This window comes from Urocitellus parryii, chromosome 5, assembly GCF_045843805.1.
Source record: "Urocitellus parryii isolate mUroPar1 chromosome 5, mUroPar1.hap1, whole genome shotgun sequence".
Lineage (NCBI taxonomy): Eukaryota > Metazoa > Chordata > Mammalia > Rodentia > Sciuridae > Urocitellus > Urocitellus parryii.
In genome coordinates, this window is record NC_135535.1 from 25,125,295 (window position 1) to 25,147,030 (window position 21,736).

Genomic DNA, 21,736 nt, shown 5'->3' on the forward strand with positions numbered 1-21,736 from the left:
TCGGCGGACACAACATCTTTGTTGGTATGTGGTGCTGAGGATCGAACCCGGGCCGCACGCATGCCAGGCGAGCGTGCTACCGCTGAGCCACATCTCCAGCCCTATAATACTTTTTTTAAAAATTTTTTTAATATTTATTTTTTTAGTTCTCGGCGGACACAACATCTTTGTATGTGGTGCTGAGGATCGAACCCGGGCCGCACGCACACTAGGCGAGCGCGCTACCGCTTGAGCCACATCCCCAGCCCTCTTTTTAATTATTAACACATATTTATTGTACAAATTAATGGGAATCACTGTGATATTTCCACGCATGCATTTTTCATGCATTGATCATACTTCTCAATACTTCTTCTACTTATCCTCCCACCCCACTTTACTTTCTGAATATATTCCATATCTCATCACTACCCCCATAACTATTACCCTTGTCCAGGCCTCAGTTATCTCCTGCCTGACTTCTGCAACAGCCACCTCCCAACGGATGGATTCTTGGAACACGCTAGTATTCTCCACCTACTAAATGATTAGAGTATTTCTTTTTGTTCTCTTTCTACAGTTCCAGGGATCAAACCCAAGACCTCATACATGCTAAGTGAGTGCTCTACCACTCACTGAGCTACACTTTCAGCTTAGAGTGATTCTTTTTTTTTTTTTTACATATTTTGATTTTAATTGAGCATTTAAGTTTCATATTTTGAATAACAGCCACAGCTATTAATTTGAAAACATTTTAAAAACACTAAACACCTTGGGGCACTTCTCCATCTTAACACAAAGAGGGTGCATGGTCCCTTGAAGAAACACATTTTCAGGTTTATTCAGGCTTATTTTTCTCCCAGTGGGGTGATATTTTAAAATCATTAGGAATTCCTCTTGAAGGTGAGCAGATAAAATGTAATAAAAGAAATTAACCTTGGAGTCTGGGAGCTTAGCTCCATGGTAGAGCGCTCACCTAGTCTGTGCAAGGCCCTGGGTTCCATCCCACGCTGACAAAAAAAACAAAACAAAACAGGAAGAGAATGTCCAGCCTAGTGGTGCGTTCTTGTTATCTCTCAGCTACTCTGGAGGCTGAGGCAGGAGGATGGCACGTTTGAGGCCAGCCATTGGCAACTTAGTGAGACCCTGTCCGAGATTTTATTAGCAGGACCGCAGCAGCCAGTCGCAGAGGAGAAGGGAGGAGAGAGAGAGAGAGAGAGAGAGGGAGGAGGGGGGAGAGAGAGAGGAGAGTAAGAGAGCAAGAGTAAGAGTAAGAGCTAGAGTGATTCTTTTAAATGTACATAAGACCACGTTGAATCTCCGCTCTGAATTATCTATTGGCTTCCCATCACATTGATGATAAAAATCCCAAATCTTTACTGTTCTGCAAGACCTTATGTCCTCTCAGTCCTTTCTAGCTCTGTGTACATTGTCCTGTTCTCTGCCCTACTGATTTGGATTTAGCCACATCATCCTTGAATGGAGAGCACATTCCTACCTCAGTCTCTGTGCACTAGCTATTTCCTTAGGCTTTGCATGGCTCACATTGTATTAGTTTTTCATCACTGTGACCACAATACCTGACGAGAGCAACTTAGAAAGGAAAGATTTATTTTGTGTCACAGTTTCAGAGGTTCAATCTATGTTGAGCCAACTCCACTGCTCTGAGCGCAAGGTGAGGCAGAAGGACAAGGTGGGCGAAAGCTGCTCTGTTCGTGGTGGCCAGGAAGCAGAGAGTGCAAGGGGAAGGAGCCGCAGGAAAGATGAACTCTTCTAGGGCATGCCCCAGTAACCCACCTCCTCCAACCATGCCCCACATGTCTACAGCTACCACCCAGTTAGCCCATAGAAATAGGTTACATCTCTCATAATCTAATCACCTTACCTCTGAGTATTCCTCTATTAATATAGGAGCTTTAGGGGGACACCTTATATCCAAATCATAATATACACCTTCACTTTGTTCAGATGCCTACTCCGTTGACTCCTATTCTTTCGTTGTTGTTGTTGTAGATGGACACAGTACCTTTATTTTATTTATTTATTTATTTTTTATTCTTATGTGGTGCTAAGGATCGAACTCTGTGCCTCACTCATGCTAGGCAAGTGCTCTACCACTGGGCTACAATCCCAGCCCTACCATTGGCTTTGAAGACTACCTAATATAAAAGAGCTCTATTCTCCTCTCACATTGTCCCCTTCTCCTACTCTATGTAACTTTTTTACTTGGTAGCACTTACCTACCTCTGCCTGATGTCTTATTATGTATCATTTAATTTGTTGTTTCCCTAACTACCATGTTAGAATAATTCCTAACACGTGGTAGTTGCTGAATAAATATTGAATGAATGAGTATAAATATAAATATTATTCCCTTAAATAAATTGTCAGCTATCAATAATGGAGAATATTTCCAATTTTAAATTTTTTTTTTGAGGGGGAATATTTGCTAGATTTTAAAGGTTGAGCATCCCTGATCTAGAAATCCAAATTTTGATGTATTCCAAAATCTGAAACTTTTTGAGCATCACATCAGGATTCAAAAAGTTTGGATTTTGAAGTATTTTGCATTTCAGATTGTCATATTAGGGATGCTCAAATTTTCAGATTAGGGATATAGTACGTTGGGTTGGATTGAAACAAGTATTACTTAATACAGTGGGTTGCATGATTCTTCTCAAAATAGGTCTTTCTTAATGTTTTATTTTCTGCTATAGAAAATCGGAATGTTAAGAGATTATGTTCTAAAAAAACTACAAACAGCATGACTATAGTAGATTCTCCAATGTTATATTCTTTATAACTTTTTCCTGTTAAAATTATGTTCATTATAAAATGAAGACAAAAGTGCTTTGATTTTTAAAATTCATCTTTTAGCATGTTTCACTTGTTATACAGTGCTTCATTTAAGATCCATTTGATGGTTGGGGTTGTAGCTCAGTGCCTATGACGTGTGAGGCACTGAGCCTCAGATATGATCCTCAGCACCACATAAGAATAAATATAAAATAAAGGTATTCTGTTCATCTACAACTAAAATATGTACATATATACACACACACACATATATATATATATATATATATTATAAAAAAAGATTTCATTTGAACACTTTACAGAGATGAGTTTTTGGAAATTTTCATAACCAGGATATGGAAATAAACAAAAAAACTGTAACTGTTCTGGATTCCAATTTCCAGAATAAATTTTTTTTAATCATCAAAGGAATTTTATTTTAGATCTTCAAATAAAATGTAAAACAACACATGCTACTATCAAAAAGAAAAGTATGACGAAGCCATAATGATGTACATCTGCCTTTGTCCTTTGTCTTCACTAAGAGTAAACTGGAGAGTTGTAGACCACAGTTCTGTAGAAATTTCTAAATCTGTGATCCCCATATCAGTCATATGTATACCAAGGTGGAGATCTTGACTTGTTGATTATGTTTGGACTGGTAAAATCTTTGTTTGTTTGCTTGTTTTTTTTTTTTTTTTTTTTTTTTTGTTTTTTGTAACTGAGATTGAACCCAATTGAATGGAGGGGCTCTCAACCACTGAGCCACATCCCCAGCCCTTTTTTCATTTTTTATTTTGATACAGGGTCTTGCTAAGTTGCTTAGGGCCTTGTTAAGTTGCTGAGGCTGGCCTCAAACTTGTGATCCTCTGCTTCAGCCTCCTAAGTCACTGTGATTACAGGTGAGTGCTACCACACCCAGCTGGACTGGTAAGAATCTTTTTTTGGGGTGGATATTGAGGATTGAACACAGGGGCACTTGACCAATGAATTATATTCCCATCCCTATTTTGTATTTTATTTAGAGATAAGGTCTCTCAGGTGCCTTGCTTTTGCTGAGGCTGGCTTTGAACTCGTGATCCTCCTGCCTCAGCCTTCTGAGCTGCTGGGATTACAGGCATGTACCACCATGCCTGATTTGGACTGGTAAAATCTTGATAGGGTTTAAAAATGAGTTTGGAAATTGCATATAGCTACATTTCTGTAGGAAACTATTTACCTCATTCTGAAGTTCTGAAGACTCGTGATATTTTTGTCTTCTTGTTGTGCTTTCCTAAGCTGTTACTCTATTCATCAGTCCAATCATATTGTCCTCTTTTTGTACTTTATTTCATGTTGGGAAGGACTAGCATTTCTCTTGTTGTGGACTTTTTCTATTACTTTTTTGCTTTAGACTAACTTGCTTTATAGCACCCTTTTGTGAATCATCTTTTTTATTGGTTGGAATATATAACATGTACATTGTCCTTCAGTGGAAAATTTCAGTGGTTCTAAAGGTATTCTAGTTGAGTTCAGAATTTTCTTGAGCCTTTGATAATAGTTTGGGTTTTTATCATATGCTAAACTGTGAACACATATCAAAAATTGGGGTGTTTCACAGCAACAAGGAAGGAGCCTGCTTCAGCACTGACTCAGGGAGCTCACTCAACTAGGCAGCCTAGGGGTCCTTTAGCTTCTGTTCCCAGAGAAGTTCGCCGCACAACCACTGCAGCATGCAGTAGCCAAGGATTTCAGGTGTAAATCCTGTTGTCTTATTATTACCTTTTCTAGAGTTCTTCTAATATTGTTTGTGGTTCACTTTGTGAAGATATCTGTAGGAAAGTTATAATCTGCAAGATAAGCCTGATCTGGATTTTTTAACCTAAAATTAGATTTTCTGCTTTTATGTCATTGTGAACGAATATATATATATATATATATATATATATATATATATATATATATATATATAATTTTAATTGTAGATGAACACAATATCTTTATTTCACTTATTTATTTTTATGTGGTCCTTAGGATCGAACCTAGTGCCTCACGCATGTTAGGCGAGCACTCCACCACTGAACCACAACCCAGCCCCTGTAAATCTATTAATCTTCTTATCATAAATCTGTAACTTTTCCCCTTGAATTCAGTCAGACTAGATCCATAAAACAGGATTTCCTGAATGATCAAGTTGTTTGAGTTATATCCACATTTGATTTAGCAAGTATATATATGGAATTAGCTTGTTTTGCTAATTACTGTACAGTCTTTTTTTGTAGCTCTCTGATGTAAGTTCACAAAATAACAGGCCATTTTCTTGATATTTCACTTTCATTACGGTTTTGCTTCTCTATCTAGTTTGGAGGGCCAGCTTGCAAGAAATATTAAAAGAAGTTCTTCAGAAAAAGGGAAAATAATATTTAGTATTAAGGTTTGCATCTGCAATGCCCCCTGCAAAAGCTCACATGTTGAAAGTGTGGTCCTCAATCCAGAATAAATCTTTATTGTGATCACAGGCTATCACAGCTTAAGTACATGCCAGAGAGAGTCATGAGTAGAAAATTTTGAGGTTTCTAGATTAAAAAGCCATTTTGATCTTTTTCTATGTAATCTTTAGTGAATGACATGGCATTGTAGAATTGACTTAGAAGAAATTTTCATTAAGGTAGACTGAGAGAAACAGTCACTGCCACTAAAACATTTGAGTACTTAAAAGGTTTTTTTTTTTTTTTTAATGTTGGCTTAAGTGGGATGAAATTAGGTTAGAAGTAGATAGAACCTATAGAGTCTTAAAATAATGACAGATGACTTGGGGAAGGTCTATAAACCACTTCCAGAGTTGGTTTGAATTAGGAGAATTTTTCTTTTTAATATACTTTCTTTTTTAAAAAAATAAGATAATATGTGTTCATTATAGAAAATAGCTAAGGAAATAAACATAACCTATTATCCCACCACATAGAAACAATCATTGTTAACATTTTGTTGTATTTTATTCCAGTCTTATTTGCTATGCACATGTATCTTTTTCTTTGTGTTATTAATGTAATGGGACTCTTTGAAGAGGTAGCCTGGGTTTGAATACCTGTTCCACTACCTTGGGCAAGTTATTTAAATAAACTCTTGATGCCCTTGTTTCCTTTAAATTGAAATTATAAAATATGTCTCTAGAGTTGACCAGGATTAAGTGAGCTAATATTTATGAAATATTTAGAACAATGCCCATGATTTACAAATGTTATCTGAGTAGTATTTTTAAATTAAATAAACAACCTACTTTTTTTTTTTTTTTTCTTAAACCAGGGTTGAACCCAGGGGCACTCAACCTCAACAACTGAGCCATATCCCTAGCCCCTTTTTCTATTTTATTTAGAGACAGAGTCTTGCTGAGTTGCTGAGGACATTGCTGAATTGCTGAGGGTGGCTTTGAACTTGTAATCCTCCTGCCTCAGCCTCCTGAGTCACTGGGATTACAGGTGTGGTGGCAATTACCTGTAATTCCAGTGACTCCAGAGGCTGAGAGAGATGGATCACAAGTTTAAGGCCAGTTTTCAGCAATTTAGCAAGACCCTATCTCAAAATTAAAAAATAAGCTGGGCATGGTATTGTACACCTGTGATCCCAGTAATTTAGGAGGCTGAGGCAGGAGGATCACATATTCAAAGCCAGCCTCAGCAACTTAGCGAGGCCCTAAGCAATTTAGCGAGACCCAGTGTTTGAGCGCCCCTGGGTTCAATCCCTGGCACCAAAAATTAATTAATTAATTAACTAATTAAAAATAAAAAAGCGCTGGGGATGTGGCTCAAAATACATGAATATGGGCTGGGGATGTGGCTCAAGCGGTAGCTTGCTCGCCTGGCATGCATGCGGCCCGGGTTCGATCCCCAGCACCACATACCAACAAAGATGTTGTGTCCGCCGAGGACTAAAAAATAAATATTAAAATTCTCTCTCTCTTTAAAAAAAGAATACATGAATACACATATACACACACGCATATAATTTTCGTGAACTTTTTCTGTCATGTGGGTGTGTCATGAGTTATTTAAGTATTGCCTTTTATTTTTGGTTTTGTTCTTTTCATTTTCTCAAATAAATTACAAATTTATTTATTTATATTACAAATAAAGCTGTGGTCAGCATCTTTCCTGTACATAAGCATTTACCTATGTGTTCACATTTCCTTAAGGTAAATTCCTGTAAGTAAAATTATTACATATAGCATACATGTTTTACAGGTATTTTTTACACCTATTGCCAAATTGCCATTTAAGTTATATACCTCCAGCAGCTCAGGAGGCTGAGGCAGGAGGATCATGAGCTCAAAGCCAGCCTCAGCAACTTAGCGAGGCACTAAGCAATTCAGTGAGACCCTGTCTCTAAAAAATATACAAAGTAGGGCTGGGGATGTGGCTCAGTGGTTGAGTGCCCCTGAGTTCAATCCCTGATACCAAAAAAAAAAAAAAAAGCTGTACCAGTTTATACTCAGGGTAAAAACATTCAGCAGTATATGAATGTTGGTTTTATTGTAACTTTACTAAAACCGACTATATTGTTTAAAAAATTAAAAAATAATCAGCCAATTTACCTAGTAAAGTTTCTCTTACTCGCTTTGTTTTGTTTTTGTTTGGTGCTGTGTAGTAAACCCAGGGCCTCCAACATGCTTGATACTCTCTACCACTAAGTAACACCTATCTTGTTTTAATTTGAATTTCTCAAACTGTTTTTGTTTACCATTTTAATTTTTTATAACCTCTTTTAATATCCTTTTTTCCAATTTCACATTGGATGTTTGACATTTTCTTTCTGATTTGTAGTGGTAGATGAGTCATTTTCTGTATATTATAAAACTTGTTTGTTTCTTGTAGCCTTTAATCTTGTTTGCAGTGTTTTAGGACACATATTTCAAACTTTATGTAATAAAACCCTTTAGCTTTATTTTTCTTTATTTTTTTTACCTTTGATATTAAGCTTAGAAGTGACTGTTCATGTTTTGTGAATATCATTACATCTTATGAATATAAATATTCACCCACATTGTATCTGAGCATCTTTAATTTGTTTCGAATCTGTTAATTGTATGACTTGGGAAGTCTAACTTGATTTTTTTTTTTAAACCAAAACCATTAGGCATTTACTAATTTATTGAAAACTTTATACTTTCCCCAGTGATTCAAAATGCTGGCCTTACCTTCTGTATACTTTGGCATATTTGAGGGGTTTTGTTCTACTTTATTGTTATACTTTTTTTTTTTTTTTTTTGTACCAGGGATTGAGCCCAAGGGTACTTAAGTACTTAATCACTTAACCACATCCCCAGCCTTTTTTATATTTTATTTAGACACAGGGTCTCTTTAAGTTGCTGAAGCTAGATTTGAACTCGAAATCCTCCTGCCTCAGCCTCCTAAGCACTGGGATTACAGGTGTGCGCCATTGTGCTGGGCTATTGTTATACTTTGTACCAGTTTTGATACCATTCTAATATTTGAGACTTATTAATATCTGGTAATGCCAGCCTTCCTGGCTATTACGAGTTTTCAGTTTTTTCTTGGATAAATTACCAGTAGATCCTTAGAATACATTGTCAAATTCTAAAGAGGAAACCCAATGGGATTTTGAATCAGATAGCATTTAATTAAATAATAGTTACTGTGCTAACAAGATTTGATTTGGTCATCTTGTAATGAATTATGTATGGTTTTTTAATTTGTTAAATTTATTTATGTCATCCTGTGGTTTGGATGGATTTGGTGTACAAGATTACAGTAATTATGATTTAATATCTTTGTTTCTAATTATTTTGACACAACTTTGATATTTGAATACTGAGTTTCTCCCAAAATGTAATACATTTTCATTATATTTTTCTCTTTTGTAACTTTTCCATTTTTCCCCAGTCTCCCTGTTTGTCTCACTGACTTTATTATGTTTAAGTAATTTTATTTTTTTGTCTTTTAATACCAGTGGGGGGGAAAAAAATTGAGTCAGTCTAATGCCAAGCAAAACAGAATTTTCTAGATACTGCTGTTTGTACATTAACATTTTTACTTAGTTGGAATAAAAATGACTGACTTGAGCCAGGAATGGTGTTACATGCCTGTATTCCCAGTGAAGGCTGAGGCAGGAGAATCGCCAATCCAAGGCCAGTCTCAGTACCTTTACAAGGCTCTAAACAACTTACCAAGACTGCCTCAAAATAAAAATAGCCGGTGACGTGGCTCAGTGGTTAGGCACTCCTGGATTCGATCTCCAGTAACAAAATAATAGTAATAATAAATTTTTAAAAAATTTTAATAACCCAGTTGAAAATCTGTTGCAAATAAAATTCTTGGTGTGGAAATCTATAAGTTAAAATTTCTTGCCCTTTATTTAACAACAGTAACAACAGAAGGGTTATTATACTAGCCTTACAGATTATAAACAGTGTGTTTCTTGTCTTTATTTTAAAACTACCATAATGAATATAGACTTTCATTTCCTCATCTCCTGTCTTTTGGGCTGTAGCCTTGTTAGAATAAACATTTTCAGATTTTATGTATTGTGATATATACATTATCTTTTACTTGTATATTTTCTCTCCATGAGTTCTTCATTTCCTGTCTTAAGTGACCTAATAGATACATATATAAGCTTTGAACTGTGGCTCCTCAAATATTTTAACCTTCAGGTGTCTTGACGGTTATTTGAATAAAAGTATTTATTTCTTAAGCTGACTCACCAAGCTCACATAAAGCCCTTTGATAAGTGACAGCCTTGCTTTTCATAGCTACCTCCTCTGGGTGGTTAGTGGAGCCTGTCTCACCTGGATCAGTTCAGAGGGTTTCAGTGCTCTGTTAACAGTTGTGGCTTATTGGTCCAGGTCACTTCAACAACCCCCGTTTCCTTCAGAGGATATAATGCAGCTCATACAGGCTTCTTCATTCTTCACTGGGTTAGCTGATCATGATGCAGTTATCTTCAGACCTTGCTATAGCAGCTGTCATGTGTCATGGTTTTACCTAGCTATGTCTGTCAATTATTGCTAGCAGACTTTCTTCAGCCTACATAGTATTATCAATTTTGCTCATTAGCTTTAGCTTTATTCCAGTGAAACCTCTTCCTCTTATCCTTTTCTCTGCAGCTGGATAATTGCCTTTTTTCCCTTGGAGCTGCAATTCTGTGTCTGTTCCCATCATTTCTTTTCTCCATAGGGTCATTGCTGTCTTGTGAGCTCCAGGTCTTGGATGATTTGATGAATTCTCTCTCCCACTTCTTTTCCATATAAATTTCTTGGCTTAGCTTCCTGCTTGATTCTACTGTTTGTCTCTTGAAGTTTGATTCCTCCTTCTCTGTCATTAGCAATATCATCACTGTCTCTTTCCTTTCTTCTCCATGTACTCAGCTTTTAGGCCAGATTTCTCACACTTCCCATCAAATAGCCTTTGGAATTAGATTGTTAAGCACTTATAACCAAAATAGTTGTGAATTTGGGGGCTGTGTTTTAATATTTTAATATCATAAATTGTATATGTTAGGGGCTGGGATTGTGGCTCAGTGGTAGAGCGTTCACCCAGCACATGCGAGGCGCTGGGTTCAATCCTCAGCACCACATAAAAATAAAAAAATAAAATAAAGGTATTGTGCCCAACTATAACTAAAAAAATATTTTTTTAAAATTGTATATGTTAGTGTTTGGACTCAAACTGGAGTTAAAGATGGATGAAGAGACCTTCTTGTGTAGCAAGACCCTCTTGTGCAGCAAGACCCTCATGGATTTTGCACCATAGCTTCATGAGCCAGAGTGTCATGAGCATACTGAAAATTCAGAATCAGCCACTAGCATGTAATGCTAGTTCTGCATTTAATCAGCTCTAAAATAATTTTCACATTTATGATTAAGATATGTATTATAGTTGACAGTCTGTCATAATTTAATTGGCCAAATATTTTCCTTCTGAGAAACACATAAAATAATGATATATCTGAACATTGATGATTCTTAGATTTGATGAAATACAGTAATGATAATAGTAAAAATTTTTGTAGATGCTTTATTTATATTACCTCATTTGATCCTTACACCATCTATAGGAAGTCGTGATGTTGAGTTGAAATGAAAGCATAGAGAAGTTCAGTGAGTGAGTATTGGAGTTGAGATTTTAACCCAAATAACAAAGTTGCTCTAGAGCTGCCATGTTAACCCTCCTCCCACAGTATGCCTCTCATAACAGTTTCTCCCACCTCTTTAAGGCATCGTTGGCTTCACTGTATGACCGATGATCCTCCAACAACAAAACCACCTACTGCTCGAAAATTCATTTGGACAAACCACAAGTTCAACGTGAGTGGCACTCCAGAACAGTATGTACCTTATTCCACCACCAGAAAGAAGATTCAGGAATGGGTCCCACCTTCAACACATCACAAGTAAAGACAGTGAAAATCGGTTTCAACATGTAACATATGGGATTTTTCATGAATTTGCACTTCCCCTGCTTATCATTAACTTAAATAAAATTGTTTGATCAAGTAGTGTCTTTTGTGCCTTTTTGCTCTTAACTCTGTCATTCATTTCTTAACTTTGTCATTCATGAACTGCAAAATAGGAGCTTACCAGCGTAGGTAATTAAAGTAGATGTCAGATAGGTGGCTGCCTGGTGTAGAGTTCCCCATTTTCTGGAAACAGCTCCAGTGGTTGTGTTTGTGCTTTGTTATTTACTTAGTCATTACCTTTACTGCATTGCTGGCTGACAGGGGAAGACTGACACCCAAGCTGAGCCAAGCAGATTTTCTCATGGAAATTTAAAACTTAAATGGAGAGATACAAAGACAGAGACGTTAGAACTGTATGGCTTTTTTTTTTTTTTTTTTTTTTTTAAGATCTGTATGGCTTTTATTGTAGCTCTCTAAGGAGAAGGTCATCAGACATTTCCTCTTTCCTAGGTTTGGGTTCTTTAACATTTTATTTAAATCTGTGAATTATCTCTGGCTCCAGTCCAATATATTCTTATTTCTTTGAGGGAGAAATCCAGGCATCAATCATTTTTAACTGCCCAATCATTTTGCAGCTAAGGTTGTGAACTACTAAGCTGAAGAAGTCAACATCCAAAAGCAGTTCAGAAACTCTTCCTTAGTCATAAGAAGCAATAGTTGCTCACAGCCTTATCCATACTATGTATCCCATACTCAGCTGGATCAGGCTGAATTGTATCTCAGGAGATACTGTATTCATTGTGCTGTTTTGGGCAGCTGTCTGCAGTTTGCTGTTGGTTAATGTAACATAGAACCAGACACTAAAAGGCAGCCAGCCTGTGCTGGATTGAGATTTCACATGCTCTGTTAATCTACCATTTTACCAACTCCTCTGTCAAGGCCCAAAACATTGTTTTGTAATGTCACTAGAAATAAATTGACAAGACAATCTGAATAATTAGAAATTCGTAACTCTTGATTCAAGGACTACTATAATAATAAATATAAGTACTACTATAATAATAGATATGGCCCTTCCACCTAGCCACTTTCTCAAGTGATGTGTATTTGGAAAATAGAAATATTCCCATTTTTTAGTTAGAACTAATTTGGGGGTGGGATTGAAAGTACTGTGGCCAACTGGTCAGAACAGAGGCTTAAGGGAGATGAGTAGAGATTGAACCCCATTTCACTGTAAGCCTGATGGTACAGTGAACACGTACATACCTCTATCTCACAGTTTATTTTCTCAGAGTAGATGTCATGGACATCCTTTGCAGAATCCGAACATTGGCTCCCTGCTCTGAGGAGTAAGTGTCCCTGTGGTAGAAGGGCCAAAGGCAAGCCAGGGAAATGTTCCCTCCTCTTGTGGTTTGGATACAGCTTGAGGGTGTCCCCCAAGGGTTTTTGTGTTAAATTTGAATCTCCATTGTTAAGTATTAAGAGAGTGGAAACTTACTGTGATTATAATGTCTAGAGGTTGGGGTCTTTAGGAGGTAATTAGGAGTTAATAAGGCCATCAGGGTGGAACCCTATGATTGTATCTGGTTGCTTTATAAGGAGGAGGAAAGAGGCTAAAAAGTATACGTCTGCAAGCTTCTTGGCTATCACTGTGTAATGCCCTCCACTACCAAACACGAGCAACGCTGCAAGAAGCCAGCAACAGATGCTGTCCATCTACCTTGGACTAGAGCTATGAGCCAAAATAAACTTCTTTGCTTTATAAAGTTACTCAGCAAAGAATTGACTAATATGCCTTGCTATCAAAGAATAAGTGAAAAGGCAATGTATCTTTGAGATAATTATAGAAATCAGTAGAACCATCAAAGGGTAGAAAAATACAAATGTGGTAATTCCTTTTTTTTTTTTTAAAGAGAAAGTGAGAGAGAGAGAGAATTTTTTAATATTTATTTTTTAGTTTTCGGCGGACATAACATCTTTCTTTGTATGTGGTGCTGGGGATCGAACCCGGGCCGCACGCATGCCAGGCGAGTGCGCTACCACTTGAGCCACATCCCCAGCCCTGGTAATTCCTATTATATTCTCACATGTACAGTATACTTCCAGGTGATTAATGGGAAAGATTGGTAGGTCGTGGAGAATGGCAGTGGTCTGCAGTGAAACCTAATCTTGAGATGACCAGGATTAAAGCTGCTATTGCTGAAATGGTCTTTTGAAACAAATTAATACAGCCTCTGACATTCTATACGTAAGTCTTCATCTACTTCATGTTTTATCCAGTTTGGTTTGTACAGTTCACCAGCCGTTGTTTGCTTTTACCTGACAGGGACAGAAATACAAATCTGACCCAAGATTTGTTACATGAGGATACTTAATGCCTCCCCAAATAATGAGGTGTCACATTAGTTCACTACACTGATACAGAGCAACAAATCCCGGATACCCCAGGATATAGGCATGCCAAAAGCTGGGATCTGAATCTCATGGAAATAGATAACTTGACTTCTTGGTGAAATTCTGAGGGATTCAGAGGTCTAGGACATATTGAGATAGCCCCTTCCATGGTCAGGACAAACTGCTGCACCTAACCCTTCTATAACCAGGAAAGGCACAACACCTTGTGCTACCCTGGAGTTTTCAAGACAGACAATAGCATACAGGTGTTTCCCTGGGAACCTGGGCCTCCCACATGCTGAGCTACATCCTCAGCCACATATAGGTGTTTTTATTTATTTACCAGTGGACCCAAAAAGCTGGCAGAGTAAATCATCCCTTTATGTGACCTGGCAGTCCAAGCCGCTTTGTTACTCAGCTCTCTCCAAGTATCTGGTATTTACTGAAGTTAGAGATAAATCTGTAGGGGATACAAGGGAAGCCCACAGTACTTGGGAGCAGGGCCATACTTGCTTCAAGATTACTATTCTTTTTTTTTTTTTTTAATATTTTTCCCTTAGTTGTTGATAGATCTTTATTTTATTTATTTATATGTGGTGCTGAGAATCGAACACAGTGCCTCACACCTGCAAGGCAAGTGTGCTACCACTGAGCCACAGTCCCAGCCCAAGATTACTATTCTTTTGAGAAAAAATGCCAATTCACTACTAGGGATGTTTTAGATGATGGGATACCAGGTACTCTCTAATTCAGTTGCTTAGAGTCAACCATTTCCAGTAGCACTCCATCACTTGACTGATAGACAGGACCACAAAGGCATATTTAGTGTCAGCAGGTTCTGCCCACTCTGTCCATGCCTTTGACTCCCCTATACCTATACCTTGCCGTTCCTTTGCCATTGTGGTAAGTTACTATCCAATTAACTGAAAATTAAAAAGGCAAGCCTGGCTTGTAGACATTAGACAGTGTGTAGGACCAGCTACAAGTATATTATTGTGTATCACAGTCCCCTTCAAGTCCTTGTCTTAAAGGACAGCAGAGGACAAATACAAACATCTCAGGATTTTAAGTAATTTTTTGTACTGGGACTTGAATCCAGGGACATTTTACCACTGAGTCAACTTTTTTTTTTTTTTTTTTTAAATTTTGATACAGAGTATCTCTAAATTCCTTAGGGCCTTGTTAAATTGCTGAGTCTGGCCTCAAATGTAAATCCTCCTGCCTCAGCCTCCCGAGTTGCTAGAATTACAGACATGTACCACCATACCCTGCTCTAAGCAATATCTTTTATCTGTACATTGACTTGAAGGAAACATGACCTGAGGTCAGGATCTATAATCACTTGCTAGTTAGAGACTTGAAGAAAGCAACATTGAAGATTACTATAAAAGTGTGGGAAGCACTTAAAAAATGAACTTACACAATTAAACCTATCATCCTATAACTCAGCCAGGTACTTACTGAGACCACCTCCGGAGAGCAAACCCTATCTCAGTATCTGCTTCTGGGGGTCCCCAACATATACACTAAGCCCAGTGGTGAAGGGACAGCAGGTTCATTTCATTGGACATTTTCCATTTGGAAGGGAGTGGTGATCTGTTTCCATGAGAATAGGTGCTTATTCTGAATTTAGATCTATGAAATTTCCTTATCATGTGTTGGCCAAGATCAGCATTTATGGGCTAACTATGCCTGCTGCATTGTCATAGCCACAGGACAGTGCCCTTGGCCACAAAACATACTTCACAGATAAAAGGCAGTTGTTGAGTCCTGCCCTGCTCACATTGGAGGCATGCCCTGGGACCTCCAGACGTCTTTCTCGTTTCTCCCTCTGTTGCTCATGATGTGATGCTAGCCTCTTTCTATTCTTCAAAATGCCGGGTTCAGTCTTGTCCTGGGAGCTTTGTCCTTGCTTTTCTTTCTGCCTGGCCTAGTAACATTTGTGTTGCTCCCTCTTTTCTATTACTGATGTCTCACTTTACAGTTACACCTCCTCAGCAGGATATTCTGTGTCTATTTAGTCTAAAGCAGCCCCTGTTCTTTTTAAATTTTTTTTTTAAGGAGGAACAAAAAAAACCAAGAGTACCTGGGAATATCTGTGTATTCAATATTTACTGAACACTAGTCACTATCCACAATATACACCATAGAAATAGACAATGAAGTAGAGAAGTATTGATCAAATGTAATCATTTTATTAGAGGTGAGATAATGACTAGAATGAAACAACAACAGCACTTAACAGCAAATTCTGAAACTTCAGAAAGTAAAAGCTCTGTGGGGAATAATATTAAAGCATGCAGATAGTTATAAATAGGAAAAGTAAAGTTACATTGCCAGTTTTTGTAGGAGAAAGAAAAAAAAAACACTAATTACCATGTTGGCATGTTGTATTTCCCAAAAGATGGTGACCTCCATACCTTCATCTTGCTCCAAGTCATACTTCTGTGTATAGAGAAGTCCTATTTATGATGCTGACCTCTAACACAACTTAATCAGGCACTGGTACCAAGTGGCTGTGAGTATGAAATGCACTTAAGACCAAAGTGGGCAGTAATCCAACCATATCCGTCAGCTCTGGCTCCAGGAGGGTGATGTCTGTGTGTGTTACTAAGATTTATGAATATAAAGGAAATACAGGAATGACACGTGGTGGTAGATTTTTTTTTTTTTAATCCTTTGGAAAGAACAGTCCTCCTGTCCTGGAGAGGAGATAGGCAGGGGCTACTATGTCGCACATTTCTCAGGAGTATGATGTGAAAGGTCTCCTGGAGTAGGACAGCATGCTAGTTCTGGGTCACCCACCCACTGTCTGTGTCGGCTGTGTCAGAGGACTCCTGGCTCCTGGAAAGCATGTGCAGGATTTCTGTTCATGCTTGCCCTTGCTTCTGGCCGTAGAACCCTGGCTTCCCTTGGGGACCATCCTTCCCCTACTTGCAGGCCAGTGGGTCAGTGGATTTGATCACAGCCACTAGTTCTCAGAGTGCCGTATGCCACTCACTTCAGTGATGGGTCCAAGAGAGAAAAGTGACCTAACACAGGCCAGTGAAACTCAAGTCTAGGAGTTTAGTTGGAAATACTGGAAAATAGAAGTTCTCATTCCACAAAACTTGAAAAGTGGAGGATATGTACCTTGTGCCACTGGGAGCCACTGTAGCCTGAAAAAAAAAAAATGTAAAGGGAAGTGGAGCCAAGAGAAGGAGCAAGACAGATTCCATCGAGGCTCCACGTGTGCCTGAAGCTACACTCCACTCAGACTCTTCAGGAATACAAGTCTCACTTTTTTTCTTCTAAATCTAGATTGTCTTAGGCTTTTCTCATTTGCCACCAAATGTCCTCACTAATATAAAATCCTATGACTTTGTTAATTCTCCTCTAGTAATGAAGTTTGTTACTGGCATTTACTTATTAGATATATTTCCTATTAAATACAGTCCTAATTATGAATTTTAAAGATATAGAAATATTATGAACCAGAAATGTTTGTCAGGATCTATCACTGTAAGCTAATATACTGCTTTATCTTAATAACTCAAAGTGATATGTTGAAGTGAATGCATATAATCCATGAAGTCTCTGCATGTACATTGGAAGATTTATCCAGGTCTTTAAAATTCCCATGTATGATGACTCTACCAATGTTTCTAGTTACAGAGAGGTCTACAGATTTTGTTGCTTATAGCATGTCTTGGAAATTTGAGCCACAATAAAAATTGAAAAAAAATGGTGGTCAATTCTTTGTTATTAAATAAGGCTAAGCACCAACCAACGTCACATTTTAGGTGATTTATCATACTCTTTCAAAGCAATAAAAAAGAGTGGAAAATTATGCACAAGCAAAGTTATGTCCTAATTTGAAATTTTAATATTAAGTTACCATGAAAAACCATTTTCTCACTTATAAAAGCTGTCTCTTTATAGTCGGCATTAATGAACTTGTGATACTAAGAATTTCATCTAGGGCAGAGGCTGTGGCTCAGCCATGGAGCACTTGCCTGGCTTGTGTGAGGCACTGGGTTTGATTGATTCTCAGCACCATATATAAATAAATTAAATAAAGGTCTATCAATAACTAAAAAAAAAATAAAATAAAAAGAATTTTATCTAAGGAAGCACAAATAACTAGAACCATTAGCTCTAACTTGAGCTGGGTAGAAAAACAAAAACAACTCACAGAAGTCAGCCATATGAAAGTCATCCAAGCAAAATACCCACATTTCACAAGTACTAACTAATAAAGCTATACTCACCCAGAGCTAAAGGAGGGTAACACCCATGGGGAACAGGACTGGTCTTCAGAATCTGGGAGAGCATCTATAGTTAGAAAAAGCATATATAATATAAAAGCATAATTTTGCATTGAGAAAATAAACAAAACAACCCACATGATTATCAAACTACAGAAACAAAATTCAGTAAAATTCTTGGCTGTTAGGACATATGAATTGAAAAAGATTTGAGAATCAGGATTGACTGCTAACAGTTATGAGGTTTCTTTTGGGATGATAGACATGTTCTGGAATCAGTAATGATGGTTGTACAACATTTTGAAGATACTAAAAACAACCATGAAATAGTTTGAAAGGTGAACTTTATGCTCATGATGTTTATCTCAATTTAAAAAAATTTAAAAACTCATTTCTGATTGATTATTGGCAGTAATCCTCTTCAACAGTTCTGTCCCCTGGGTGAGCACTATATATATGATTATTCTGTTCCTCCCTCCCCCCCCCAAATTGTCGATGGACCTTTATTTTGTTTATTAATTTACTTATATGTGGTGTTGAGAATCGAACCCAGTGCCTCACACATGCTAGGCAAACGTTTTGCCACTGAGCCACAACCCTAGCCCGCCCCCTCTCCCTCTCCCTCTCCCTCTCCCTCTCCCTCTCCCTCTCCCTCTCCCTCTCCCTCTCCCTCTCCCTCTCCCTCTCCCTCTCCCTCTCCCTCTCCCTCTCCCTCTCCCTCTCCCTCTCCCTCTCCCTCTCCCTCTCCCTCTCCCTCTCCCTCTCCCTCTCCCTCTCCCTCTCCCTCTCCCTCTCCCTCTCCCTCTCCCTCTCCCTCTCCCTCTCCCTCTCCCTCTCCCTCTCCCTCTCCCTCTCCCTCTCTCTCTCTCTCTCTCTCTCTTTTTTGCTTATTATAGATTGAGTTGAGCCTCCTCCTTCTTTCTTCTACAAATTAATTACCTGAAGGTAAGTGCAGTATGGCTTGTGGGGTGGGTAAGACATGGAGTAAGGGGGTGGGGGAGATGGGAGGGAAAATGGTGTTGACAGATTTCTAAACGTCATAAAACCACCCAAATACAGAGGGCTAGAAGAATCATCTGACTAGAATGGCCTGAGATTGGGTTTTGATGTCTGTGGTTTGGGGAAAATCTCAGAATCCATGGCTATAAAGAGACCTGATCTTCAGGCTGGGGCTGTAGCTCAGTGGTAAAGCACTTGCCTAACATGGGTGAGGCACTGGGTTCAATCCTCAGAACCACATAAAAAAATAAAGTTATAAAATTTTTTTAAAAATCTGATCTTAATTTCCATTAAATAATAAAACATTTTAATAACATATATAACAGACTATAGTTAGCTTTACAAAGTTTAGATTGTTTCTAGGTTCAATAACATTACCAAGGGCTCTGGTTTCCCATCTTTCCGTAGTTATAAAACAGCCACCACAGTTCCAGGGGTCATTATTTTTAAATTTTTTTTATGTGGATGTACCTGTCTTATAGCCCTTCTTGAGAGTACAGAAATCTTTCTAGAAACTTTCAGCAGACTTCCTCTCATGTTCTCATTGGCCAGAATTATATCAGATGCCCACATCTAAATCAACCACTGGGCAGGAATCATGAGACACCATATTTGGCCTTTAATCAAGAGTCATCCATAGAGCTAGAGAAGGAATTGGCCTTGTTAGAAGACAAATGGGGAACAAAATTAAAGTTTTGTTAGCAAAGGCTGGAGGAGTGATGCTGAGTAGTTAATGTCTTTGATAAAAAACCCTAATCTGAGCTTGGTGGTATACAACTGGCTATATGGAATTGTGAGTAATATTCCTCAGAGGGTGAGAATGGCCTTGTTTCCTGAAAAAATAACTGTCTTACTGAGACTTTATTTAAAAATGTAGAGCTCTTGGGGCTGGGGCTGGGGCTGGGGCTCAGCAGTAGAGCGCTCGCCTGGCACATGCAAGGCACTAGGTTCGATCCTCAGCACCTCAAAAAAATAAATAAAATAAAGATATTATGTCCAATTGCAACTAAAAAATATTTTTAATTGATTTTATCCTTTTTAAAAAGACATGACAGCAGTGGAATGCATTACAATTCTTATTACACATATAGAGCATAATTATGTCCAACTACAACTAAAAAAAATATTTAAAAAAAAAATGTAGAGCTCTTGCCAGGCACGATGCTGCAAGCCTGGAATCCCAGTGGCTCAGGAGGCTGAGACAGGAGGATCATGAGTTCAAAACCAGCCTCAGCAACTTAGCAAAGCACTAAGCAATTCAGTGAGACCTTGTCTCTAAAAATAGGGCTGGGGATGTGGCTCAGTGGTTGAGAGCCCCTGAGTTCAATTCCCGGTACAAAAAAAAAAAAAAAGTTGTAGAGCTCTTTTGACAAATCCCTCCTATGTAGAATTATGTACTTCTCTGTGACCTCCCTTGCTTAGGTGGACCTTACTATGCAATCCCCCAAAAGATTGTTATGTTAGGATGCAGCTTACCCATATAGACTGACCTAAATTTCTCAGGTTGAGAATTGAGATAGTCACTAATATTTGTCACATAACTGCCATTGCCCCAGTTCCCTTACTATCTCTATATACCCAGCACCCACAGCCTCATTAAACCCTTAAGTAATTTTCCACTGGTGAATAAGAGCTAAGATTTCATTCTCACATTTTGCTAGTGGTCACTTAGCACACTTCTACTTTTGATTGAGTAATGGCCGCTTTGCCTTTATTTCTTGCTTGTTTGCTCACTGAGTTGTTTGTTGAGATTTTAGGGGCCTAGAATTGGCATTTGTCTCATTTTACACATTGCAGTTGTGTCTATTCTGTTTTTGGAGAACATTGTATTTTTTTAAGTTTTAAATTCTTATTCTTTTTAGTTATACGTCACAGTAGAATATTTTTTGACATACATACATACATGGAGTATAACTTCCCATTCTTGTGGTTGTACCTAAAATGGAATTACATTGCTCATGTGTTCATATAGGCACATAGGAAAGTAATGTCCATTCAATTCTACTATCTTTCTTGCTTTTTTTAAAAAAATATTTTATTAGTTGTTGGTGGACCTTTATTTATTTTTATGTGGTGCTGAGAATCAAACCCAGTACCTCACATATGCTAGGCAAGCACTCTATCACTGAGCCACAACCCCAGCCCTCATTCTACTATCTTTCTACTCTCATCCCCATGCTTCCCTTCATTCCCCTCATCTAATCCAAAGTACTTCCAACAGCCTGCCCCCGCCTGTTGTGTGTTAGCATCCACATATCAGAGAAAACATTTGGCCTTTGGTTTTGGGGGGATTGGCTTATTTCACTTAGCATGATAATATCCAGTTCAATCCATTCACCAGCAAATGCCATAATCTCATTTCTCTTTATGGCTGAGTAGTATTTCGTTGTGTATCTATACCACATTTTCTTTAGCCGTTCATCTGTTGAAGGGCACCTAGGATGGTTCCATAGTTTAGCTATTGTAAATTAAGCTGCTATAAACATTGATGTGGCCGCGTCAGTATGATACGTTGATCTTAAGGCCTTTGGTATATGCTGAGGAGTGGGAAACCTGGGTCAAATAGTAGTTCCACTCCAAGTTTTCTGAGGAATCTCCATACTGCTTTCCAGGGTGGTTGCACCAATTTGCAGTCCTACCAGCAATGTATGAGTGTACCTTTTCCCCACATCCTCACCAACATTATTGTTACTTGTATTTTTGATAATTGCCATTCTGACTGAAGTGAGATAAAATCCTATTTCTCTAATTGCTAGCAATGTTGAACATTTCTTCATATATTTGTTGACCAATCATTTCTTCTTCTGTGAAGTGTCTATTCAGTTCCTTTGCCCATTTACTGATTGGGTTATTTGTTATTATTATGTTTTGTTGTTTTTTTCTTGCAATGCTGGGGGTCAAACCCAGGTCTTCACACATGTCAAACA

At 38.0% G+C, this 21,736-nt stretch overlaps 1 protein-coding gene and 1 pseudogene across 2 annotated transcripts in view; one reads left to right on the forward strand and one right to left on the reverse strand.

The window, feature by feature from the left end:
* The window catches only part of Ndufa12 (NADH:ubiquinone oxidoreductase subunit A12), a 34,010-nt gene extending 22,745 nt beyond the window's left edge, over positions 1-11,265 (forward strand). Inside the window, exon 4 of one of the 2 annotated variants that reach the window (XM_077798625.1) lies at positions 10,828-10,875. In XM_077798625.1, coding sequence (XP_077654751.1) covers positions 10,828-10,837 — 10 coding nt within the window. In that variant the 3' untranslated portion in view covers positions 10,838-10,875. Of the gene's footprint in view, positions 1-10,827; positions 10,876-10,986 lie in introns of those variants that run through there. The other variant, XM_026397324.2, reaches the window with a different exon arrangement.
* Positions 3,887-8,339, reverse strand: LOC113189432 (serine/threonine-protein kinase VRK2-like; annotated as a pseudogene).
* Positions 11,266-21,736: the final 10,471 nt, after the last annotated feature.